The sequence below is a fragment of the Canis lupus genome, chromosome 37 (assembly GCF_048164855.1).
Source record: "Canis lupus baileyi chromosome 37, mCanLup2.hap1, whole genome shotgun sequence".
NCBI classification, from domain to species: domain Eukaryota; kingdom Metazoa; phylum Chordata; class Mammalia; order Carnivora; family Canidae; genus Canis; species Canis lupus.
Genome location: NC_132874.1, coordinates 2296796 through 2321422, shown reverse-complemented (window position 1 = coordinate 2321422; position 24627 = coordinate 2296796). Strand labels below are relative to the sequence as shown.

General features: G+C 48.0%; 2 protein-coding genes across 4 annotated transcripts; both read left to right on the top strand.

The window, feature by feature from the left end:
• The first annotated feature begins 1286 nt into the window (after positions 1 to 1286).
• Positions 1287 to 13894, top strand: LOC140626350 (butyrophilin subfamily 2 member A2-like). 3 transcript variants are annotated; one of them, XM_072814096.1, is made up of 7 exons: positions 1291 to 1800; positions 2544 to 2891; positions 7831 to 8112; positions 9448 to 9648; positions 10049 to 10069; positions 10165 to 10191; positions 11719 to 13894. In XM_072814096.1, the coding sequence occupies exons 1-7, from the start codon at positions 1716 to 1718 to the stop codon at positions 12336 to 12338; spliced, it is 1584 nt and encodes a 527-aa protein (XP_072670197.1). In that variant the 5' UTR covers positions 1291 to 1715; the 3' UTR covers positions 12339 to 13894. The 3 variants fall into 3 exon arrangements, with proteins under 3 accessions (XP_072670198.1, XP_072670197.1, XP_072670199.1); XM_072814097.1 differs by lacking the exon at positions 10049 to 10069 and having other exon boundaries at positions 1287 to 1800; XM_072814098.1 differs by lacking the exon at positions 7831 to 8112 and having other exon boundaries at positions 1293 to 1800.
• Positions 13895 to 15007: 1113 nt separating this feature from the next.
• Positions 15008 to 22991, top strand: LOC140626351 (endogenous retrovirus group V member 2 Env polyprotein-like). Its single transcript, XM_072814099.1, has 2 exons — positions 15008 to 15324; positions 20628 to 22991. The coding sequence occupies exon 2, from the start codon at positions 20866 to 20868 to the stop codon at positions 22207 to 22209; it is 1344 nt and encodes a 447-aa protein (XP_072670200.1). The 5' UTR covers positions 15008 to 15324; positions 20628 to 20865; the 3' UTR covers positions 22210 to 22991.
• The last annotated feature ends 1636 nt before the right edge of the window (positions 22992 to 24627 follow it).

The window sequence follows — 24627 nt, the reverse complement described above, 5'->3', positions numbered from 1 at the left end:
AGAGCCTTGGGGGTCCAGAAAGTCTGAGAACACGGCAAATGGGGAACATGTAGAATCGTTCAGGGAGAATGGGACTCTAGAGGCAGAAATAGAGAGCCACGTGGGTGAGGAGTGTGGGCCTCAGGACTGTGAGCTCTGCTGTACCAGGCCAGTGTAGGCCTGAAGTGGACCAGAAGGGATTTGGAGGCCTTTCCAGGAAGCATTTAAGCACTTGGGGAAATATTAAGAAATGTGCCTTGAGAAGATTGTTCTAGAAGAAAGCTATCTAGTGACCTGATTGGGGTCTGTGGGGCATGGGACGGGAATACTGTGTGGGTGTAGACCCTCTACTGGCAGACCATGAATCCCAACTAGAAAGTCTTTGTTGGATGCCATCTTCCACTAGATGCCAACTCCTCCAGGAAAGGGATGTTCGCATCTCACATCCTCTCCTTGGTATCTCAAAAACTCAGTCGTTTTTGAATGAATGATAAGGTGTTACGTACTGCAGCTGCTGTCTGGCTTCCTTCTTCATCAATTTCCCTACTCTTCCCTGCATTCCCTCTCTTCCCTCTTCTCTCTCTCTTTCTCTCTTTGTCTCTGTGTATCTCTCTCTCTCCTCTCCTCTTCCCCCTCCCGCCCTCTCCCCCTCCTCTCTCTCTGTCTGTCTCTTTCTCTCTCCCTCTCTGTCTCTGTGTCTCTCTCTACCCCTCCTCTCTCTCTCTCTCTCTCTCCTTCACTAGCCTAGGCCCCCACAAGTCCAGCACCTGGAACAGTCCTCTGGCTTTGGAAGGAAGAAAGCCCCTGTTTCCTTCACCCCCTCCGCACCCCCAGTGTCTACGCACTGACGCCTTTCCTGGTGCTTAGCCCTTCCTTCTGGAGAGAAGAAAAAGGACATTTTAAAACTCCAGATAATCTCAAAAGCTACGCGCAGCTGTACGAGTTTCCACTGTTGTGTATTCCGCCTGGTGACTGGTGAGAAGATGCCTTTAGGGATACCATTGGCTGGTTGGCCCGCAGCCGGCCAATCCGGGGCTCTAGACCCTTCATTGACCTCTTGGGCCTCCGCGGCCAGAATAGAGTTGGAGCTTGTGCCAGGTCCCGCCGCTGCCCACGCCGCGCCTCGTGGGAAGCGAATAAAGGTTTTTTTTCCTCCGCTTTCAGGATGTATCGTTCTCTGATTATGACTATGAGATTAGGGAGAAGGACGACAGGAAAATCATTTGAGCGTCAGAGGAGAAATAACGCAGAAGTTATTTCGAGATGGTCGGAAAGGGAGGGTCGCGCTCGCCCCTCGGGGGCAGGGCTGGGGCGGTGGGTGGGAGGTGATTCGGGGGAAGGCAGTCCCCGGGAGAGGGGTCTGGCTTTCCCTGCCATCACTCTGAGCGATCCCCGGGAGGGGTGCAAGGTGGGGGGAGGCGATGGAAAAGTATCAAGTGACACCTGAAGAAACTCAACTCTGGCCAGAGGAGTGAGCCGGGGAGGGCGGAAAACCGCCTCCCGGATGGTCGCGTGGTTGGCTTATTCCTTGGGATGTCTGACGGGTCCATCAGGAGACTACGGAGCCGGGAGAGGAGGGGCGCTGAGCATCGCGGGGCGGGTCCCAGGAAGGTCTGCTATCCATCAGAGGCGGTGCCCAGGCTCGGTGGCTGATCCCTCTGCGTCTGCACCCCGCACCGTCCCCTCGCCCCGGCCTCGGGTCGCAGACGCCCCCGGGTGACCCTCCGGGTTCGCCGATGGAGCGGGCGGCTGCTCTGCGCTTCTCCGCGCCCGGCTCCCTTCTGCTCGTCGTGATGCTCGGCGGCTCTGCACCGCTCTCAGGTAAGGGCGCCTGCCTCTGGCTCCCGTCGGCTTTCCCGGGCGGGAGTGGGAGGTGGGGGGTCAACACTTCAGTCTGCCGAGAGGTAAAATGCATCAGTACTGCGGTTGGGGTTCAAGTAACTTTCACTCCCCTCGTGTGCACCGAATTTACATCATCGCCATCAGATAGAAATACAGGCAGGGCCCAAAGGCCAGCTGCCCGTACAATTTTAAGTGCTTGGGTAGCTACATTTAAAATAGTAAAAAGGGACAGATGAAAAAAGTTTTAATGATGCATGTTTTTTAATCCCAAATAACCAGAATATTGGTATGTAAACTTTTAATTAATGTAAGATATTATTAACAGTGAGATATTTCACATTTTTTATTCTAACATTTTAAAATGTGTGTGTGTGTACTTTTCATTTAAAGTACGTTCCAGTGGGGACTTAGTGGCTACCACAATGGACAGATCAAGTTTATCCTAGACTCCAGGCATTGTGTTACATTGGGAATAGGGGAAAAATCTCTGTAAGCACAGGGTCTGCTGGCACAGTGCTCAGTGTGTGCTTCTTAATAAGTATTCACAACCTCGGTGGATCCCCCACCAGGCATCTGTCACTGCCAACCAACCACACTGACTGGCTCAGCTCAGGAAGCCCCTGTGGCTCTAGAAAGAATACATCTGTCCCCTGGAATAACCACTGCCTTTCCTGCCTTTGATATCTGATGGCCATGCCTTGTTCTGCTCCTTTGTTGAACAGCCCAGTTTACTGTTGTGGGGCCGACAGATGCAGTCCTGGCCATGGCGGGAGAAAACACCAAGTTTCACTGCCACCTGTCACCCGAGAAGGATGCAGAGCACATGGAGGTGCGCTGGTTCCGATCTCAGTTCTCCCTGGCGGTGCTCGTGTATAAGGCTGGGCGGGAGAGAACAGAGGAGCAGATGGAGGAGTATCAAGGAAGAACCACCTTTGTGAGCGAACATATCAACAAGGGGAGCGTGGCACTCATCATACACAATGTCACAGCCCATGACAACGGCATCTACCACTGTTACTTCCAAGAAGGCAGATCCTATGACGAGGCTGTTATGCACCTGATGGTGGCAAGTGCGTCATTTCGTTTTGCTCAGTTTTTTTCAGTGTGACCCTTAGGAAGAGTTTCTCTCCCAACCTCAGGACCATTGCAGCCCAGCAGATTTTTGCCTAGCATCCCCTTTAAACAGGAAGGTAGCTTCTTCTGGCCCAAGGACCAAATGAGTGGGTTTGCCTTGCTTCAGTGTGGGCGTCAGTTCCTGAGAAGCATATGCAGAACTCCACTGTAGCCTTGAGCCAGAGTGAAGGTTTAACTCCCACAGATAATTCTTATGCCTACTAAGAGATCTCTAAGGGTTTTTCCCAGCAACTCGTTTTATAATTAATTGGATATTTTTATTGTGATATATAATACACATCCAGAAAAACTTATAAAACATTAATATAGGGATACCTGGGTGGCTCAGCGGTTGAGCGTCTGCCTTTGGCTCAGGGCCTGGGATCAAGTCCCACATTGGGCTCCTTGCATGGAGCCTGCTTCTCCCTCTGCCTGTGTTTCTGTCTCTCTTTCTGTGTCTCTCATGAATAAATAAATAAAATCCTTATTAAAAAAGTTAATATACAGATTCCGGAACTATGAACAATAACCCATGTGACCATGATAGGCTGCCCACAGGTTTGGCTTCTGAGGCCTCTCTCCGTGGCTTGCAGATGGTCACCTTCTGGCTGTGTCCTCACATGGCCTTTCCTCTGTGTGGACACAAGCCTGGTATCTTTCTCTGTACCTACTGATCTCTTCTTCACATCCAAAGGTATTGGAGGTTAGAACTCCAACATGTGAATGCGGGTGGGGGGGTATAATTCATAACAAAATCCCTCTCAAAATCCCCAACTGAAGCATGTTCCTAGAAGTGTTGTATGATGAGAAGTATTTCTCTTCTTCCTCTGTAATAGATACTACAAATTTATTTTCCAAAATGTTCATGCTAATATACACTCTTACCAATAGTATATGATCCATATGTTTTTCATTAAGTTCAAAGACTAGTGTTTCTCATTGATTTTCAATCGATTTCTTCTTTTTAAAAAATTTTTCCTAAAGTTTTTATTTATTTGAGAGAGTAGCAGAACATGAGTGATGGGTGGGGGAGAGGCAGAGAGAGAAGCAGACTCCCCAGTGAGCAGGGAGCCCAATGTGGAGCTCCATCCCAGCACCCCTGGATCAGGGCCTGAGCCCAGGACAGATACTCACTCAACCAACTGAGCCACCCAGGTGCCCCTTTGGACTTTTTTTTTTTTTTCTTAAGCTTTATTGTCCTAATCATAACCAGAACCAATCAGGATCTAACAATAGCAGTTATTCACCACTTTATCTCTAGCACCTAGCAAGTTGCTTGACACCTAGTAGATACTTAATAAATAGTTGTAAAATGAATGAGTGAAAAACAAATACATTGCTGATATCAAACTTTCAGAGTCAGTTTAAACCATCAAGACTTTGGAGGCAATCAGAATGATGCATGGTGGTTCATCTAAAGCAAAACAATTCACTAGCAATAAAATATATGCCACAAATGTGAGCCACATATATATTTTTTAAATTTTCAATAAACACATTTAAAAAGGGCAAAACAAAAAAAGGCAGAGTGGGGAAATTTATCTTTGGGCTCCCTCACATGACAGACATTCATAAGTTCATTGAACAAATCCGTTATTAACAAGCCCCTATATTCAAGTTACTGTTCCAAGTAACTGAAGACAAAGTAGTGAACAAAATACAGGAAGGTTCCTGACTTCATGGAGCCTGAGTTCTAGAGAGTACAGAGAGCCCATCAATAAACTACTGAATTAAACTGTATCTTTGATGGTGGTGAGTAGTGTGGAAAAAAGCAGAGAAGGGGTTGAGAGTTCAAGGGGTAGTGAGGGGAATATCTTCACTGAAAGGATGGCAAATGACCACAATTGGAGCAAAGTCAGGGAGAGATTTGTACCTCTCTGGGGGCTCCCCCAGAGGAACCAATGGGAAGTCCCATCTGGCCCAGTGCTAGGAGTCTGGGGGCCAGATAGTGGACCATATACTTCGTCATTTGAACCCTCTGACATTGAGAGTGAGAAGAGCCCCTGTCAGTAACCACATGGGGGAGGGCATATGGACATCCCTTGTCTCAATAGATATTAATTTTGTTTTTTCTCCCCTTTCCCCAAATCCTAATCATATGAGAATGACTGACGCGTCCAGATGATTTTATTAAAGCATGTTCCAGTGCCAAGCCTGCTGGCCCCCTAGGAGAACTAGTGACAATGTAATCAGTAGGAGTTTGGCAAGGCTGTAGGGGAGAAGTGGCATGTCCCAGAGTTTATTAATAATGGTTTTAAGGCATGACCTCTCTCTCAGGGCCAGTGTATTATACTTTAAAAGGAACATTTGAAGGCTGGAAGAGCCTTTAAGATACACATAAATCAATGGCATTTCAGTCAATTAGACCAATGGAAGGAAGGCTTAGGGGACAGTGTGGCCTCCCCAGGATACCCCATCTTTGTCACTTAGAAGTGCAACCTTCTATGGGATGAATAGAAAATGTTGTGGCAGGAGGATTTCTCAACCCTGGTGGCCTGATTCTTCACAGCAACACTGCACAGCTGAGTAGGATGATTTGTATGTAACAGGAAACCTCTATTCTTTCCTGTGAGCACGACTCAGGTCTGGCCTGCCCCACTCTGAGCTGAGTTGTAGAATTGTTTATCGGTTTTTTGTTTGGTCGGTTGACTGGCTGGCTGATTTTGTCCTTATGTCTACTGTCTCAATCTTGCCCTGGCTGAACCCCATGGAACCTCATTATGTAGAATTTATTTCCAGCTTGCCAAATTCTTTTAAATCTTCTCACACTTTAGAGTTTCTGTGCCAGTCTTTCAGGTTTTTTTATTTTTGGTTTATTTCTTCTTGGCAAAAATAAGATGGAGCAGGTAGCTGAGACTTACATGATTGCTTTAATTTTGTCTTTTAATTTTTTGAATTGCCTTAACAAAGGAATTACTTTTTTTATTGGTGTTCAATTTGCCAACATACAGAATAACAGCCAGTGCTCATCCCATCAAGTGTCCCACTCAGTGCCCGTCACCCATTCACCCCCACCCCCCGCCCTCCTCCCCTTCCACCACCCCTAGTTTGTTTCCCAGAGTTAGGAGTCTTTATGTTCTGTCTCCCTTTCTGATATTTCCTACCCATTTCTTCTCCAACAAAGAAATTACTTAAAAGACATTTGGAAAAAAAAAAAGATATTTGAATATGAGGTGCCTATGGTCAGTCTGTCAAGCATCTGCCTTCGGCTCAGGTCATCTCAGGGTCCTGGGATTGAGCATCTAGTGGGGTGGGGGGCAGCGCAGGGATCTCTGCTCAGCAGGAAGTCAGCTTTTCCCTCACCCTCTCACCCTCCCTCCCACTTGTGCTTGCTCTGCCTGTCTCTCTCAAATAAATAAAGAAAATCCTTATTTTTTAAAAGATTATGTATTTATTCAAGAGAGAGCAAGAAAGAGTGAGAGAGTATAGAGGGAGAGAGAGTATAGAGTATAGAGGGAGAGAGACAAGAAGATTCCATGCTAAGTGTAGAGCTGAGCCCGAAGTAGAGGCAGACAAGGGTTCGATCTCAGCACCCTGAGATCATGATCTGAGCCAAAACCAAGAGTCGGTCACTTTACTGACTGTACCACACAGGAGCCCCAATAAATAAAATCTTAAAAAAAAAGTGTGGATGAAACAATATTGTCCAACAATAAACAGGAATTTTATTTTGCTGAGCTGTTCTAAAATTTAATTTAATTTAATTTAATTTAATTTAATTTAATTTAATTTAATTTAATTTAAGACTTTGGTGACTGCAAGACCCCTGGCTAAAGGAGCAGAAGTTTCTTAGGACTGTGCACTTGCAGGTCTTGTACCAGTATTCTCTTTTATTAGAGACTCTTATTTTTTTAAACATTTTGCTTTTATTATTTTTAAGATCTTACTTATTTATTGACAGAGAGCACAAACAGGCAAAGCCAGACTCTGGTGAGCAGAGAGCCTGACATGGGGCTTAATCCCAGAAGCCTGAGATTATGTCATGACTCAAGCCAAAGGCAGATGCTAAACCAACTAAGCCGCCCCAGTGCCCCTTTTTAGAGATTCTTTTAAAGACAATAAGTTGGGAAGAGCTCAGAGTCAGAATTTTTTGTGATGTTCTGCTGACGTCGAGGAGATGATACTGTTAGCTTGAGGATCCCAGGAGCACCCAGATCTTTCTAATAGGTAGATGTTGTAGAGGAAATCCCCTGGCTGACAGGGTCCCCCCAGAGGTAATCATCTCTGAATTGGGGTAAGGGTTGGTTCAGCATTCTAGTTCTGTCCATTCTCCTAAAAACCTGCCACTCCTGATGACCTGTGGTCCTGGGAAGCCCTGAGCCAGGAGAGAAGGGACAATCTCTTGAGGTCAGAAAGTTTCCTAAGATTCTGCTGGCCTGACAGGCTTCTATCCTTCTCCTGTGACTCCAGAGCCTCAGGAGACCACCAAGACTGAGCAGTCCTCCCAGGACAGAAAGAGAAATCCTCAACTGGCCTGTTTCAGGTCAGAGTGGACACACTCACCCAGAAGGGAGAAAACTAAATTCCCTGACTGAATGAAGCAATCGACAAACAATTAGTATGAGACAGATGGAGGTGTGCCACTGTGATGGGGTCAGAGCCCAAAGCGAAGTGCCATGTCATCCTGTCCTCAGAGATCTTGTGATTTATTGGCACACTGGTCTCCTGATGTTATCCCCGATCAGGGTCTTTTTCCTTCCTTCCTCTCCTCTATCTCTCCCCGCCTCACAGAAGGGCTACTGTGGGAATGTGTAGAATACCCATAACCAGCTTTGGTGGCCACTGGTGACTTGCTGTCTTCCTCTTCCCCTTAGCATTCCCTGTTGAGAGCTGATCTAAGACACTCAGGCTAAGACACCATTGCCTTTTTAGCTGTTCCCTGGTCTCTGTCCCCAGGCCTGGGCTCTAAGCCCCTCATTGAAATGAAGGGCCACGAGGATGGAGGCATCCGGCTGGAGTGCACATCCATAGGGTGGTACCCAGAGCCCCATGCCACGTGGAGGGACCCTTATGGGGAGATCATGCCAGCCCTGGAGGAGGCTCACACTGTGGATGCGAATGGCCTCTTCATGGTCAGCATGGCTGTGATCATCATGGACTTCTCTGTGAGGAACGCATCCTGCTCTGTCAACAACACCCTGCTTGGCCAGGAGAGGGAAACTGTGATTTTCATCCCAGGTTAGTTCCCTGCCCTCTGGAGGCTCATCACATGGAGGCAGGATCTTCAGACATATTAGAGCCTGGAGGAGGGATGGGTAGGTAGAGGCGTAGGGTGGAAGGGTCCTAAGCTCTGAATAGCTGGCAGCTGCAGCTGAGGCGAGACCTCTCCCCTTCTCTTTTCTCAAGGGCAAAATCAAAGTCTTCTCTGATTGTCTTTTCTCTGTCACGGTTCTTATCCTGTAGGAATTTTTTTTTAATTTTATTTATTTATTTAAGTTCTACACCCAGCGTGGGGCTCGAACTTATAACACCCCCAGATCAAGAGTCACACACTCTTCTTCCTGAGCCAGCCAGGTGCCCCGTTGCAGCAATTTTTAAATATTTAGGACAATCGTAAATGTGGAGTGGCCTGAGCAAGTGGCTACACCCAGAGGTGCTGCCTGCTGAGTCTCTCCCTTCCCGCCCATGGAATTTCTTAAGGTAGGGGTCGGTGGGTGGGATTCTCTAACTACAGACATGCACGAATACATTCAACAAATACATAACAAGTATTACCTATGTTCAAGGCACTGTTCTAAAGACCAAAGATAAATCAATGAACAAAATACATAAAGATCCCTACTGTCATGGAGCTAACATTCTAGAGTGGCAGAGAGCAATAGGTGAAATAATGAAACTGCAGATTGTATCAGATGGTGATAAGTACTATAGAAGAAATTAATTGGGGGAGGGGACAGGGCATGCTGGGGGATGAGGGAGTTGTCATTATAAATAGGATGGTCAGTGAAGTCTTCACTGAAAAGATGCCATTTGGGCAAGTAAAGCATGAGCTGTGCAGATATTTGAACCAAGCAACGCCGTTAGCAGAAACAGCACATGGAAAGGGCCTGAGGCAGGAGTATGGAGCTTAGAGCCTGGAGCTTAGAGCCTGGAGGAGGGATGGGTAGGTAGCTCCTCTGGCAGCTTCAAGGAACCCCAAGAGGCAGGTGTGGCTGGTGGACAGGCAGTGAGTTAGTCTGAGCGTGATAGGAAACACTACAAGGCTTGGAGCAGAGAAGTAACATGATGGCACTTAGGCTGATAGCTGAGGACAGAAGCAGGGGTAGGGATGATATTGCCTGCAATATTTCAGGCAAGGAGGGATGGCAGCTTGTGCCAGGTGGCGGCTGTGGTAGTTCAATGGGACCATGGGATCATGACTTGAACCAAAGACAGACACTTAACCAACTGAGCCCCCCAGGCACCTCCTCTGTGGGGTTTCTGGCAGAGTAGAGACCCCAGGAAGCTCTTTCCATGTGCATCTTGTCCATCTTGTCCTTCTTCTAAGTGGGACCTTTCTGGCTCCCTGTTCAGAGTCCTTTGTTCCCAGCACATTCCCCTGGATGGTGAGCCTAGCTGCTGTCTTGCCTTCTCTGCTCCTCTTCTCTGCTGGAAGCATCTGTCTCGTCAGGAAACTCCACAGGGGAAAAGAGGTCGAAAATGAAGCGAAAGAAGTTGCATGTGAGGAACCGGAGAAAGAACAAGTGGAAAAAGAGAAAGAACGTCAAATCCGAGGTAAAAGATGGGAGGACAGGTTACGGCCACACAGGGACACAGCTCTGACAGCTGGAAGCCTGGGGGTGGGGGTGGGGGTGCAGAGTTGGGAATGAATAGAGGCCACAGCCAGGGACTGGGGACAGTGGCATCTGGGGACTGACCCTACTGGCTTGCCTGCTGCCTCCTGCAGACACTGGGCCCTCACCTGTGTGCAGCCCCAGAGCATCTAACAAAAGCAAACCTAGTAAGTACTGATAATACTGCCACTGGCTCACAGATGGTTTCTGGAATCTTGACAGCTCCGTAGGGAAAGGCAGGGGAGGAGGGGTGCTCACAAAGGGCCCATTGTTTACTGCAAACCCCAATTCTCTTATTTCTTCTGTCGAGGACATTAGTTGGCTTCTGTTTCTTTTTTCAGAGCAACTTCAAGAAGAATTGCGTAAGTGTGCCATGCCCGGGGGTAGCCCATGCTATTCTGTACTCTGCTGGGCTACTCACTGGCTCCTGCAGCTCACATCTCTGTTCCCCTTGCAGACTGGAGACGATCCCTGCTACATGCTGGTGAGCACCCTGGACATGCCCTCAGGCTTCAAGCCCTGCCCCCAGGCCAGCCAACAGGGCACATTAGAGGTCACAAACAGGGGGCTGGGGTCCCTTCACCAGCTGGTCCGCTCTGCCATTAGGGAATTCCCACAGCTCCTGAAGGATGCTGTGGCTTACTTCCCACTGTCATCTTGTTTAGAATAATTTGATCTATGCTTACCAGACATTTACCATACATAATGGACCACCCCATAGGTTACATTTTACTAGTTGTTACTCTTTGAATCCTGGATTACTTTGGAAGATGGTATAGATTCCGCAGGGTTGGAGAACCATGTGTTGGAAAAGCAATAAGCTTCCTCACGCCCCCTGTAAGGGTGGCTGCTTGGGGAACCAGAATGCCTTCCTGCTCCATGGGAACACTGATGCTCTGTGTATGGCCTCTGATGGGAGCAAGGGTTGAGCACAGTGGAGAGCATAGGATCCAAAGGCCCCATCCTAGAGAGTGCTTTGCATCTTATGATTTCTCCCCTTCTGCTCAAAAGCACTGAGGAATCCTGGTTCTACCAGATACCATCGTACTTGCACCTTTCCTTTGTAGGTGAATTTCAAAACTGCCAGAGTCAGACATATCAACAAATCACGTTAACACAGTAAGAATGTAGATCAGCTGAGAAATACCTATAGGGGCGGAATCTGCAGAATGTCAGGGATATGCAGCATTTCCCACATCCAGAGAAGTCAGAGACAGAGGCTGCAGACCCATGTTGCTAAAGCAGAAGCAGGTTGGCTTGTGGAGACATCACCCTCCCTTTGTCCCCTGTGTGGGGTGCTCTTGTGAGTCACTGAAATCTGTTGTTACCTGGTTAAACTGGTGCCGTACAGAGAATCAACGAAAGGACTTTTCACTACCTGGGAATCTGCAGGGAAAAAATGGCATTCACTGCTTCACTGGGAGAGGGGGCAGGATGGGCCTCTTTTCTGGTTTAAGCCAGGTTGTAAAATTCCTTCACTCAAGAGAGTCCCTGCCCCACCCATGTCTTGAATAGAAAAGGGGGCTGACCTAAGAATGTGGAGCAAAACTGGGAGCCATTAATTTCCATTCGTTAAACTTCCTGCATTTTTTTTTAAAGATTTTATCTATTCATGAAAGACACAGAGAAGCAGAGATACAGGCAGAGGGAGAAGCAGGCTCCCTGTGGGGAGCCACATTCAGAGCTCAATCCAATCTGACGACCTGGGACCCCAGGATCACAACCTAAGCCAAAGGCAGATGCTTAACTACTGAACCACCAGGTGTTCCCTTCCCATATTTTTTTAGAGCCCTGATTGTCCTCTCCCTGGGGCCAGGCCCCTGTCACACGGGAGGGAGAAGTGTCACCTCCCGGATTCTGTGAGCTAGCTGCCTCGGAATTGGGACCTAGGGGCCTCCATGGAAAAGGCGGCCACACAGGGATCTCCCACCACATTCCTGGGACCTCTCTGGAGCACAGGGATAGCCCATCTCTTGAGACTCCAGGCCTCACGCTGACACTTCCTCTGCAGCTGATGTGGTGCTTGACCCCGACACTGCTCATCCTGAGCTCTTCCTGACAGAGGACAGAAGAGGAGTGAGACGAGGCCCCTCCAGGCAGAGTGTCCCTGACAACCTGGAGAGATTTGACTGCCGGCCTTGTGTCCTAGGCCTGGACAGCTTCTCCTCGGGGAGGCATTACTGGGAGGTGGAGGTGGAAAATGTGATGGTGTGGGCCGTGGGGGTTTGTAGAGACAGCGTTGAGCGGAAAGGGGAGGCCCTGTTGGTTCCTCAGAATGGCTTCTGGACCCTGGAGATGTTTGGAAACCAGTACCGGGCCCTGTCTTCCCCCGAGAAGATTCTCCCCGTGAAAGAGCGTCTTCGCCGAGTGGGCATCTTTCTGGACTATGAAGCTGGAGATATCTCCTTCTACAACATGAGGGACAGATCACATATCTACACATGTCCCCGGTCACCCTTTTCTGGGCCCCTGAAGCCTTTCTTCAGGCTGGGGTCTGATGATAGCCTGCTCCTCATCTGTCCAGCCTTCACTGGGGCCCGGGGGGTCACGGTGCCTGAGGGCGGCCTGATCCTCCACAGGACGGGGCCCCATCGCAGCCACCATCAGTTCCCTGGCCTCAGACCCAAGTAGAGAAGCCCTGGCCCTCCTGCCACCAACGCACAGCACCCCTGGAAGGAAATGGGCCCTTCTTCCCTCTGGGCACCTGAGAGAACCTCCTCCGGAGGCTCCTTTCACACTCTTTTCAGGCCCAGCCCCTCATTAGGCTGCTGCTTTAGGAACTCATTTGCTGGTATCGTGGGGTAGGGGCCAGTTCCAAGAAGGGCCACCACATGGCTCACACCCAAGAGGAACGTGTGAGAAAGTGACAGGTTTTCAGATCAGAGTGACTCAGGGTGAAGGCAGCTGAACACACCAGGCTGCCAGGGGAGGAAAGCCACATGTGGAGGTCAGGCATAAAGGAAGCCAGCCAGGGGGTGCATGGGGACCTAGGGTGTAGGTGCTCTGAGCCTTGCTGTGATAGCTGAGGGAGCTCTGGAGCTGGTGGTCTGTTCCCACCCCTCCCCTGGCATCTCCAGACCATACAGCACAACTCTCCTGGCCTCCAAGCTAAAGGAGGATGAGGATAAAGACACATCTCAGCCTGGCTCAGGTCTCCCCTCAATAGCCTAGAAGTCAATACTCAGTTCCTGAGTATGGCCTAAGGTTTATGGTCCCACCTGAGTAGGTGAGTACCCCCAACTTGGCAGGTCCCCAGGTTCAGGTTCAGTGGGAAAAGCAGCTGACCTCAGGCTGCCTTTAAACATTAACAATTATGGAGAGGGTCTCTTGAGTGGTGCAGTCAGTTGAACGTGCGACACTTGATTTCAACCCAGGTTATGATCTCAGGGCCCTGAGATCCAGCCCCTTGTCTCTGTGCTTAGTGAGAAGTCTGCTTGAGATTCCCTCTCTCCCTCTCCTTCTGCCCTTCCCCCACTCTCTCACTAAATAAATAAAACCTTAAAAATAAACAAAAATTAAAAAGATTATTGAGGGCCTCAAAGAGCTTTTGCTCAGCTGGGTTATATCTGCCAATATTTATGGCATTGAAGATGGAAACTGAGACATATAAAAAATGTATTTGCAATTTATATTAAAATAGCAATAATAAACCCATTATAAGTTAATATAAAAATGTGTTATGAAAAATAACTTGTTTCTAAAGTAAAATAGATTTTATTGAGAAATGTAGCATTCTTTAAGGTTTTCACAAATCTAATATCTGGCTTTCACTAAAAGATGGGCTAGACCCTCACAGGTACGTCTGTCCTTAGTGTTGAGGTATCACAGGCCATGTCATCTCTAGTATGCTTCACTGTACACTAGTGAGTATCAACCTTACAGACTCCTTGAAAGTATAACAGGGGATCCCCCCACCTTGCCAGAAATCTTCAAATCATATGTTGAGAACCAGGATAGAGGATCCTGGAACCAAGTCAGGTATCTAAAGTGAGGGCTTAAATAGTAGTAATCCAGTTGTAAAAAGTAGGCTAGGGGTTCCCAGGTGGCTTAGTTGGTTAAGCTTCTACCTTCAGCTCAGGTCATGATCTCAGGGTCCTGGGATCAAGCTCCATGTGGGGCCCCATGCTCAGTGGGGAGTCTGCTTCCTCCCTTCCCCTGCTTGTGCTCACTCTCTCTCTCTCTCTCTCTCAAATAAATAAAATCTTAAAAAAAAAAAAAAAAAAGTAGAGTCAGAGAAGCAGTGGGTAGGGCAGGCCCAAAGACCCAGCGGGGTTTCTGCAGGACCCACCAAGAGGGTCCTGGGCTTTGAGTGGGATAGAAATCAAATGTGAGCCAGGAAAAAGCAAGAGCAGAGTTTATTGACTAGGATTAGTGATAGAGTATAGCAGATGGGAGTGTCTTGGAGCCTCAGAGAAGTGAGTTTCCTCCTCACTTGGAGTTAGGGGTTTATACTGGAAAGGGGCATATGTTCCTTAAGGAATGCAAGGTAGGGTTCAATCAAAGGTGTCAAGCGTAATTCCATAAATCATGGAGGTAGGGGGTTGGCACCAGTGAAAACCGAGGTTTGTTGGAAGCTAATGTTCTGGAACATGCTCAGGATCTGGTTCCTCTTACATGTTACCAGGTGTATGGGGGCCTAGGAGGAAACTCAGAATGATGAACTTTCATGCCTCCCTCTCGGAGTGGGAACAGAGCTTCTTCGGTTTACTCAGGTGCAGGGGAAATACAGAACATGAGTAAATTGGGCCTTGCAGAGAGAAGGGAAATGGAGCCTCCCTAACAATGGAGTCCCTCCCCTTCCCTGCGTCACTAACTGGCTATGCTGATTTTAAGCAAATTACAGCGTTCCAGTGTTTCAGCATTCCGGACAATAAAGCTTTGAGCAGGTTTGTATTTCTTTTAAACGCTGTCACTTGTGCCGAACTCAACCCTGACCTTCTCAGAAAGGTTTTGACTCTGAGAAAGGCGGGGGTGGGGGGTGGGGGGTGGACTGTGGGGTACCTTGTGGGAAATCGCTTGTATAATAAAGAATAACGTCAAACACTTGGTTTAGGCATTTAAATTCTTCCAAACTAACGCGAGGCAGGAAATGAGAAGGGGGATGAGTGGGGTTAAGAGGAGGGGAGTCACGCAGCAGACAAGTCTCCCCAGAACCATCACTTCCTCCAGGAGACCCTCCTAACTTTGCCATCAAAGGTGGTCTCAAGAGCGAATAGGGGCTGTGTTTGGACACCCTCCCCCCCGCCTCCCCGCGTGTCACCTTGGAAGACAAGGCGGAGCAAGTCGTTCTTGACATCTCCTAGGAATGCGGAAGTAGGATGTCTGCCAGAAAGAACTCCGCGGGAGAAACCGGACTAAACTGGCTTGTTGCCCCGGTGGACCCCAGCGCCGACCGTTCACCTACTTTTCCCCTTATTATAATATTCACAGTCAGGGCCAGGGGTGTTGACTTAAGATGCTAATAAGGCGCGCGAGGCAGGTGGTAGCAGGTGCATCCCCCGCGCCTGCGCGCAGCTTCCCGGCTCCGCGCCTTTCCCGCCTCAGCCCGCTGGGGAGTCGCCGGCGTCTGTCCCCGGAGCCCCCCGGGACTCGTGCTCCCGAGGACGCCCGGTGCTCGGTAAGTTCGGCCCCTGCCTCGGCTCAGAGGCTTCGCGGATTCCTGCCCGTCTGTCGCTTGGCTCTGCACTTCCCCGGCGAGGGAGGCCTTCTGGTCGAGCGTTGCGGGGCCGAGTGTCCCTGTGCCCACACTCTTCTCCCCGGTATTGATCCCCTGCGGGGTCACTGGAGGTCCTCTGGGGGGGCCGAGCCCGACCTATGTGTTCCCTCCCCCCGTGACTCGTGGCTTATGCCTCGTGGCCCCTCCCCTGGCTTTTCTTCTAGCTGGTCTCTGTTTCCTGGGTTTATTTAAAACCCAGAATTATTCCCAGACTCTGTTATTTTCTTTGGGGTTCAGATCAGCTGTCGCCCTGAGAAATCTCATTGTCTTTGTGAAAGTGGCATGTTAACTTCCTACCATGTCTTGTCTTGCCGCTGATCATCCTGTCTTTTCCCTTTTTGTTTGTCTTGTGAAACATTTGGTAATTTATTCTATTTAGAGGGAAGGAAAATTCTTGGTGAGCCAGACTTGGTTCTGGTGTAAGATGGAAGAAATCCAGACGTTGATTTGGATTCGGGGGCCTCAAGGGACTAATCGTTTTCTGTACTGGAAGCTGCCTTTTTTAAGAAATCAAGATTGCCTCATCATACTGGTCTGCCTCTACCAAAAGCCCAAGTGGGACGAGAACAAGTCCATTATTCACACAGACACAAAGTCCCAGGGATGACACCTGCTAGTCAGCTTTCACCTTTTTTTTTAATTAAGTCACCAGCTTTGTCTAACTACCCAACCTGGTCAGCACCTTAGATGTGACAAAGGATTCCCTTCTAGGATATATTCTTAATCATTGGGATCAATTTAAATTGGATGGTTTGAAGAAAAGGAAATTAATATATATATATATATTTTTTACAATACTGTTTGGCTCCAACATAACTTAGGAGACCAGGAACTGTGGCCCCAAAATGGATCATTAAGTTTTAATACAATCTTGCAATTGGACTTGTTTTGCAAAAGATCTCAGAAGTGGGGAGAAATACCAAGACCCCAAATTAAGGGACTCTTGTGCCATCCCCGAGGGAGGAGTGACCAGAGTTCCCATCCCTTTCTCCCTCACAGACCTGGGGCTGTGGAAAGAAAAGTTTGGCCATTTTTCCAGAAAACCCTCTAAATTTAGAGATGCATTTATTAAATTAACTAACCTCCTTTCTCACCTGACAAGGTGTCATCATAGTCCTTACTGTTGCACCCTAGATGAGAAAGACAGGATCTTTAGGAGGCTAGTGAGTATGCTGTCAGTCTGGTACCTGCCAGCCCAGGGGACAGAGTGCTTTGGGTAGAAGGAAATGCTGTCGCTGACGAGGACCCACAATGGGATTATGAGGGCAGAACGGACAAGGTGCAGATGAGGCACTTCGTTACCTGCCTTTCTGAAGGGATGAAGTGCATTGTGAAACCAGTTAATTACAACAAAGTGAGGGAAACAACTCAGGAAGAGGATGAGAATCCAGTTGTCTTTCTAAACCAGTGATAGAGAGCTTCTGATAATATGCCAGTGGAGACCAGAGTCAGCAGCGGGGAAGTCTTTATTGGCCATGCATTTTATCACCCCATCTGTCTCGGATATTAGGATTCTATGAAAGTTAGAGTCAGGCTCTCAGACCCTGCTGTCACCCTTGGTGGAGGAGGCTTTCAAGGTTTTGAACAATTGAGACAGGGCAGAGGAGGCCAATAAGACAAAAGGTTAGTCAAAAAGGTGCAGATCTGGCTGCCCTGGTACAGCCCACCACCTCAGGGTGATCCCAGGAGGCCTGGAAGACTCTAGCCTGAGCCATATGATCAGAGCAGAGGCCACGTGGATGGAACAAATGTGCATCCTGCAGACAGGAAGGCCAGTGGAAGGGACAGCTGGCTGCCCTAGCTGACTGGCTTCCTCCTGGCCAGCCTCTTGGAAGCAGGGCCACACAACTGTAGAGAAGAGGCCTGAGTGCCCACCAGGCCCATCACCATCATGCCAGTGGAGCCTGGGGTCACCCTTGACATGGTGGATAGAAAAACTAAATTCCCTGTGGATACTGGAGCCGCCTCCTCTGTCCCGCCTCACCCTGTTGATGATCAGCCCCTCTCTAACCATGACTGTGCGGTAACTGGGATAGATGGACAGTCAAAGGTAAGACAGCTTACTCTTCCCCTGGCTTGTGAAGCCGAATCAAATGTTATTACTCATTCTTTTCTGATGACCCTACTGGTGGGGAGAGGTCTGCTAAATGATTCTGGAGCCATGTTTTACCTTGAAAAGGGTTGGTACTAAGATGAAAATTGAACAGAAACCCAAATTCATCCACAGGCACTGCTGGATGGTCCCAGATTTGAGCCCTTAAATATTGCTCAGAACACAAAACTGAGTAGCTCCACCTGTGTGGGACACTCATGTTCTGGGTGAGGCAAAAAATGTCTACCCCATTCAGATAAAGTTAAAACCCAGAGCAGGCTGTCCTTGGGAATAATAGGATCCTATACAGAGTAAATCTTTAAGAGGAACACAGTCATTAATTTCACAATTTCTCAAGTATGGGCTGATTGAACCTTGTCAATCCCCATGTGATACCCCAGATCTCGCAGTGAGGCAGTCCAGTGGGGAATATTCTTTGTACAGGATTTGAGGGCTGTGAATAAAATAATTGTTCCCCTACACCCAAGAGTACCCAGACTGAATCATCTGCTTAGCCAGGTCCCAGGCGATGCTCAGTTTTCCACTGTGCCAGACCTGAAGGATGCCTTTTTCTGCATATTCCATCACGAGGAGGGTCAAGATTTACTTGCCTTTGAATGAAAAACTCCTGGTACTTAAGGGGCTACTTAGTACACCTGGACAGTGCTTCCCTAGGGCTTTGGAGACAGCCCCCATCTATTTGGAAATGTACTATGCAAGACAGTTAAATGGGAATTAAAAGTGAGAGATGGGATCCTCTTACAGTATGTTGAGAATTTGCTAATAGCCAGTTTGGCTAAGCAGGCCTCAGATAATAAGACTATACAAACCTGAAATTTTCTAGTTAAGAGAGGATATAGGGTTCCCCCATCAAAAGCCCACATATCACAACAATAGGGCCAATATGTGGACTTGATCCTCACACCAGACTGGGTATCCCAAGAGGACCACCAGCACTATGCCCATTTCCCAAACCAGAAAGCAACTCTCTGTGGCTTTCAGGATATGGCAGAGCTCAGTTGCATCTGGTTCCCTAATTATGGTCTGATGCTAACTCCCCTTATAGGCCTTGAGTGGGGAGAAAGGGACCCCAACAACACGGATGTCACTGGGCCTTTTTAAAGCCTTGAAAACTGGATTGGGTGGGGCCCCTGCCCAAGTTTGGATAAGCCTTTTACTTAGATGTCCCTGAGAGGCAGGGAATTGCTTTGGGGGTCCTGACTTAAAAGCTGGACCCTGATCAGAGACTGGTAGCCTGTTTTTCAAAATAACTAGACCCAGTTGCACAGGCATGGCCCAGCTGCTTATAAGCAGTAGCAGCCCAGCTCTCTTAGTGAGCGAGACCCCTAAGCTGACCTGGGTCAACTGCTGACTACCCATCAGGTTCAGACAGTACTAGAAATTAAAGAGTACCACTGGCTGACCAGAGAAAGGCTAACTAAGGATCAGGTCCTCTCGCTAGATTCCCCAGATGTTATTTTAAATGTGTGCCAAACTAAACCCTGCTCCCCTGCTCCCGTCTGTAGAAGAGGAAGGTTTCCAGCATTGGTGTGTGGAGACAATGGAACAGACATATTCTAGTAGACCTGACCTTCAAGAAAAACCCCTTGACCATCCAGATCTGGTGTCGGTTATGGACAGGAGCAGTTTTGCGGAGGAGGCATCTGGAAGCCAGGCTACATAATGAGCCTAAGTAGAGTCATAGAGGCTTGAGCTTTTCCACCTCAATGCTCTGCCCACCCAAAAGACTAAACTGAAAGCCCAAATTAGGGCCTTACAGTTGGGAGAAGGGAAAAGCTGAAGTCTCTATACTGATTCATAATAATAATTATTTCTTCTGGAAAGTAAGGGGAATGTTAACAGTTACAAATTTATCAATAAAACATAAAGCCCTAAATTTCACCCTCCTGGAGATAGCGCAACTTCTCAATCAGGTATCTGGAGTCTATTGTAAAAGTTGTCAGAAAGATGAGACCTCTGTAATTGAAGAAAGTATTAAGGCTGACCAATCAACTGTTTAAACAGGCCACCTTAGCACAAGAGCCAGCTCAGATTATTACCAGTTCCCCAGCTGCCCTCAATACCTGCTGCTGGAACATGAAGATCTGAGACATGGGGATATACAGAACAAAGCACTAGGTGGCTTAGGAGAGAGAACAAAATTCTCATTCTAGAAGCCCAACATTTCCATGATGCCACCCATTATGGAAGAGACATCCTTTGGGACTTGGTGCAAAGAGTCTTTTCAGGATAGGGACTTAGACAATAAAACAAGTTACCCTCGCCTATAATTTATGCATCTCAAACCCATCCATTTGATTCCCACTTCTTACACCAGTCCAACACCAGGGGACATATCCTGGAGAAGACAAGTGAGTAGACTTTACCCAGCTTCTACCATGAGTGGGCTACAAATACCACCTCATGTTTGTTGATAATTTTACTGAATGGGTAGAAGCCTTCCAGAGAATTCCCCTGGTTAGGGCTCTCAAGTCTCTCCAAAGCGATAACAGGCCTCCATTTACAGCTAAAATCACCCAGAGCCTTTCGGCAGCTGTGGGAATAAATTATAAATTGTATGTTCCCTGGCGCCTCCATTCCTCAGAGAAGGATGACAAGATGAATCCTACCCTAAAAGGGACTTTAGCAAAACTTTGTCAAGAAACTTATGAACCTTGGGTTCAATTGCTTCCTATGGCACTACTCAGGATTGCCACTGCCCCTAAGATTAACCTAAGACTCAACCCATTTGAAATGACATGGGAGACCCCTGCTCAACTCTGGTATTTTACTAGATGGGAAAATAAGCCAGAGTTTGCAGCATTTTATTTGGGCTAGGTGCAAAAAGCTTTAGGGATTATGCTAATCACATACCACCAGCACCCCCCTAGAGGTAATTTAGAAGAGAACCCCTCCAACCACCACCACTGCAATTAATCCAGGGGATCTGATCTCCTTAAAACCCTGGAAGGAGGACTCCCCGGAAGATCAGTTGCCACCCAAGTGAAAAGGCCTTTATTGGGTGATTTTAGCCACCCCAATAGCAGTTAAGCTGCAAGGAATTCCTAGCTGCGTATATCTTTCCAGGCTGATACCTTTTTCTCCTGGACAGGCTCAGAAATTCCTGAAAGGCCTGGACCATCTTACTCATGTGAGCCCGTAGAAGAACTCAAGCACTTATTTGAGAAGCGACCCTCATAATCAGATAAGTGATTGGTGCTTCGGTTTGCCAACTTTGCTTTTTGTTGCCTTTGTTTTACTTTTCCTTCTCTGTGAGTACTGTTTCCGGTCATCTCCCCTCCCTGGGAAAGATCCATTCTGCCCTTACGGGGTCTAGAAGATCAAAACCAATGATGGAATGGATGAAGTGGACCCTCCTCTTGGCCCTTCTCCTGGGAATGAGTTGGGAAGAAAATAGCAAAGTGGGGGCAACCTGGAGAGAAAACTCAATTGTCAATTTTTCTAGCATCGTGGCCTCTGGAAATAATCTCTCCAATTGTTGGATCTGTCATCCACAGCCACAAGTTGGGGTTCCTAAGCTCCAGTTTGTACCTATAAATGAGGATATTACTCTCACCTTGACTTCTGGGTCCGTTAGGAGCATACCACTTCTAGTGGTAGAACTCGACGATCGTGATGCTATGCAATGTGTCAGGCTTACAGACTCTTGGAATCAAACTGGTCTCCAGGTTAAGCGGCCTCTTCTCTGTAAAAAACAGGGACAGCCCTGTTGTCCCTGCCGGACAAACGCCTGCCTCACCAATGTGGGCAGCTTGCCCTCCATTTATCCTATGTCATTCTCCTCTGCAAGCTCTACATGTACCCCCAACAAGACCCACTGGTGTGTAGACTCATCTCTACTCTCTCCAGACGATCAACCTAACTTCTCCTGTACATACTGGAAAGGAACAGCAACCCCTTCCTGGAGGCTCACCTACCAGACCCCATCTGCTTTTGATAGCCAGGAGGGAATAGAAGAGGACTCAGAACTAGGTGGGGGGCCACTGGATGGAGGGCCCCTGTCGCCCAGATGTAAAACTGCACCTAATTGGGGTCCCCATTTACGAAGCTGGTTTAATTCCTCTTCACCCCACCAAGCATGTGCTCCCCCTGGGTATCTGTTTCTCTGCGGTCCACCACAAAATAAACTACCCTATGAAGGGAGCCCCAATTCCTCTTTCTCTTGGCCTCCTCAGGCAGTGGCCTATTCGTGTTTAGATAATGTTCACTTCCGGGGAGAATGCACTTTGGGACGATTGGGCCCTAAAGGATTAGGCGCCACTATATATAATGTCACTTCTCAAACCAGACAGACGAGAGCACTCAGATTAATCTTGGGAGCAACTGAAGAAGCCATGGGACTGGCTGCCCCTTGGGGAGAGTTTGCCTATCATGAAACAACCTTAAAAAACCTTACCCAGGTCATTGAAAACCTGGCCTCAAACGCTGGTGATGCCTTAGAGGGCCTCCAGGAGTCCCTGGATTCCTTGGCTAATGACATACTTGACAATCGGTTAGCTCTAGATTATCTTCGGGCTGAACAAGGGGGTGTCTGTGCAGTGGTCAACAACACCTGCTGTACATACATCAGCATCTCTGGAGAAGTTGAACTAAACATTCAGGAGATTTACAGACAAACCAGATGGTTGCATGGGTTCTATAATCACAATCCCCAAACTCTTCAGGACTCCTAACATCACATGATACCTTCCTTTCCTAGGTTGGCTTGTGCCAATAATTCTTTTGTTAATATTCAGACCTTGCCTCTTTAATCTTCTGGTTAAGTTTGTGTCTTCTAGACAGCAGTTTCCTGTCAGACTGATGATGGTGGCACAAGGGACCCACCTATCCAGTCCCAAGAAGAACAAGGACCCTATAGATCAGTAGAGCAGTCAGCGAGATTTTTACTCCTCCAGGCAGGACAGGGACAACGCCCCGGCTCCGCAAGAAGCAGTTTCAGAAGAGGAGACCTTCAGCCCCTCCTCCTCAGAAATAAGGAGAGTAAAACCTCTCAGGGGAATGAGCTAGCAAGCACAGGGGCTGTGTCTGGTACCCCACCCCTGCCCTCACCAGCGGCTCACCCAGAAGACAAGGCGGAGCCACCCGTTTGTGAGCACGTCTCCAGGGATGCTGAAGCTGGATGTCTGCCAGAAGAAACCGGGCGAAACCAGATTGTGACCTGGTGGACCGTGGCGCCGACCCTTCACCTACTTTTTTCCTCTTTGGAGTGCTCACGGTCAGGGCCCGGGGTGGAGGCTGAAGATGCTAAGGAGGCGTGGGAGGCTGGTGCCGCCTCCGCGCCTGCGCACAGCTTCCCGAATCTCCACCCCTCGGTTCCAGGACGTCTATCCTGCCCTCCTCAGCCTCTTTACAGGCTTTCTGGGGTTTTGTCAGCGAGCGGGCTGAGACCTTAGCTCCCTGGGCCGCCTCCCTGGTCTTGGAGCATAAACCCCCAATAAACACGGCCTGATCTTTCCTTGGCCTCGCGTCAATTACTGCTTTTGCTGAGAGAGCCAAAGAGCCCTGGGGTTGGGACCAGTCCCCCCTCCGGTATCTCCTTGGCTTTCTCCAGCCTCTGTCCTCTGGAGATGCGGATGCTTTTTTTACTTAATAAAGGGAGGGTATGTTTCGTATGGGAGATGTGCTTCCTGCTTTCAGTGGGACGGGGGAGGACGTGAGCGTCCTTGAACCCACTGTTTCTGGAGTAACTTCATTGGGATAATCCGTATGCCAGAGGCTCACCTAGTGGGACACCTGCCCTTTCTCCCTGTAGCCTTGTAGCGGAGGCAAAACTCCACCTCTCCCCATTTTAGGATGCAGCCAGGACTCTAACAAGATCAAAAGGAGAAAAACAGTTAATGCCTGCGGTGTACATCACAAGAGGGAAACGTCAATGAGCAGGAACTCAGAATAGCAGTTTAGAATTCCAATTTATCTACTATCTTCAATAAAGAACAGACCAAGGAAAACAATTTTAGGCCCCAAGGGAAGGTAAAAAGAAGAGAGGGAAGTAATGGAGAAAGGTTTCTTTGCAGATTCTTCTGGTTCCTCTCTGGGCTAGTAAATCAGTCTCCAGTAAAAGGAGAATTTATATCCAGCCTTTGGACAGAAAAGGGGGGTGAAGGTAAAGAGCTTTTCCTGTGTGGGTTGCTTCCTTTTTTTCTAACTTGAAAACCTTTAATTTATACAAATAACTACTAACTACAAAAAGTAGATTAAAAAATATTTTTTTCCTGGCAGAGTTTAAATGCACATAATGGATAATTCCAAATGCATTTTCCCTGCAGCATCCAGAACAAAATTCTGATATCTTTGCTTCTGCGTCGGCTGCTTCTAAATTACCTTTAGCTCAAAATAATGTCTATGACAAAGTGGCATATTTGGGGTGGCCTATTCTGCTGTCTTTCATCATCAAAATTTCAAGGGCTTTTCTTTCTTCCTGTACCTCTAAGGCTAATTCTCTGCTAGTGGTCATCACATGCCTGAGGTGTCTCATTTGGACAGGATTTTTATTTTGGAAGTGAATTGGGGTGGGGAGCACATGGGAAGGATGAGTTTGATTCTTGTTATACCATATCAGGATGCTTGTCAGGGGTGTTTGTGCCTTGTAAACATTTGCACTGTAGATGTGCCTGGATTCCATATCCTTTAAGATGACTTTCAGTCAAAAGTTATACCAATCTAGGATCTAGATATAGGATTCTAGGACTTTTCAAAATTTGAAGGGGAAAATTCAGGGTGCCCAGCTGGCTCAATCAGAGGAACGTATGACTCTTGAACTTAGGGTTGAGTTCTAGCCCCAAGTTGGGTGAAGAGATTACATAAATAAATAACCTTTTTTAAAAAATAGAAGGGATGGGACACCTGGGTGGCTCAATGGTTGAGTGTCTGCTTTCGGCTCAGGGCAAAGGGTCAAAAGGTCCTGGGATGAGTCCCCCATCAGGGTCCCCACAGAGAGCCTGCTTCTCCCTCTGCCTGTATCTCTGCCTCTCTCTCTGTGTCTCATGGATAAATAAATAAAATCTTTAGAAATATATATAAAGATTTTATTTATTCATGAGAGAGGCAGAGGGAGAAGCAGGGAGCCCGACGTGGGACTCAATCGTGACTTC

Excerpts from the sequence above, each read along its gene's own strand:
- LOC140626351 (XM_072814099.1), top strand. The coding sequence starts at position 20,866 with ATGATGGAATGGATGAAGTGGACCCTCCTCTTGGCCCTTCTCCTGGGA.
- LOC140626350 (XM_072814096.1), top strand. The coding sequence starts at position 1,716 with ATGGAGCGGGCGGCTGCTCTGCGCTTCTCCGCGCCCGGCTCCCTTCTG. Across the intron at positions 9,649-10,048 it reads GAAAGAACGTCAAATCCGAG|AGCAACTTCAAGAAGAATTG; the intron begins GTAAAAGATGGG and ends TTCTTTTTTCAG. Across the intron at positions 10,070-10,164 it reads GCAACTTCAAGAAGAATTGC|ACTGGAGACGATCCCTGCTA; the intron begins GTAAGTGTGCCA and ends TTCCCCTTGCAG.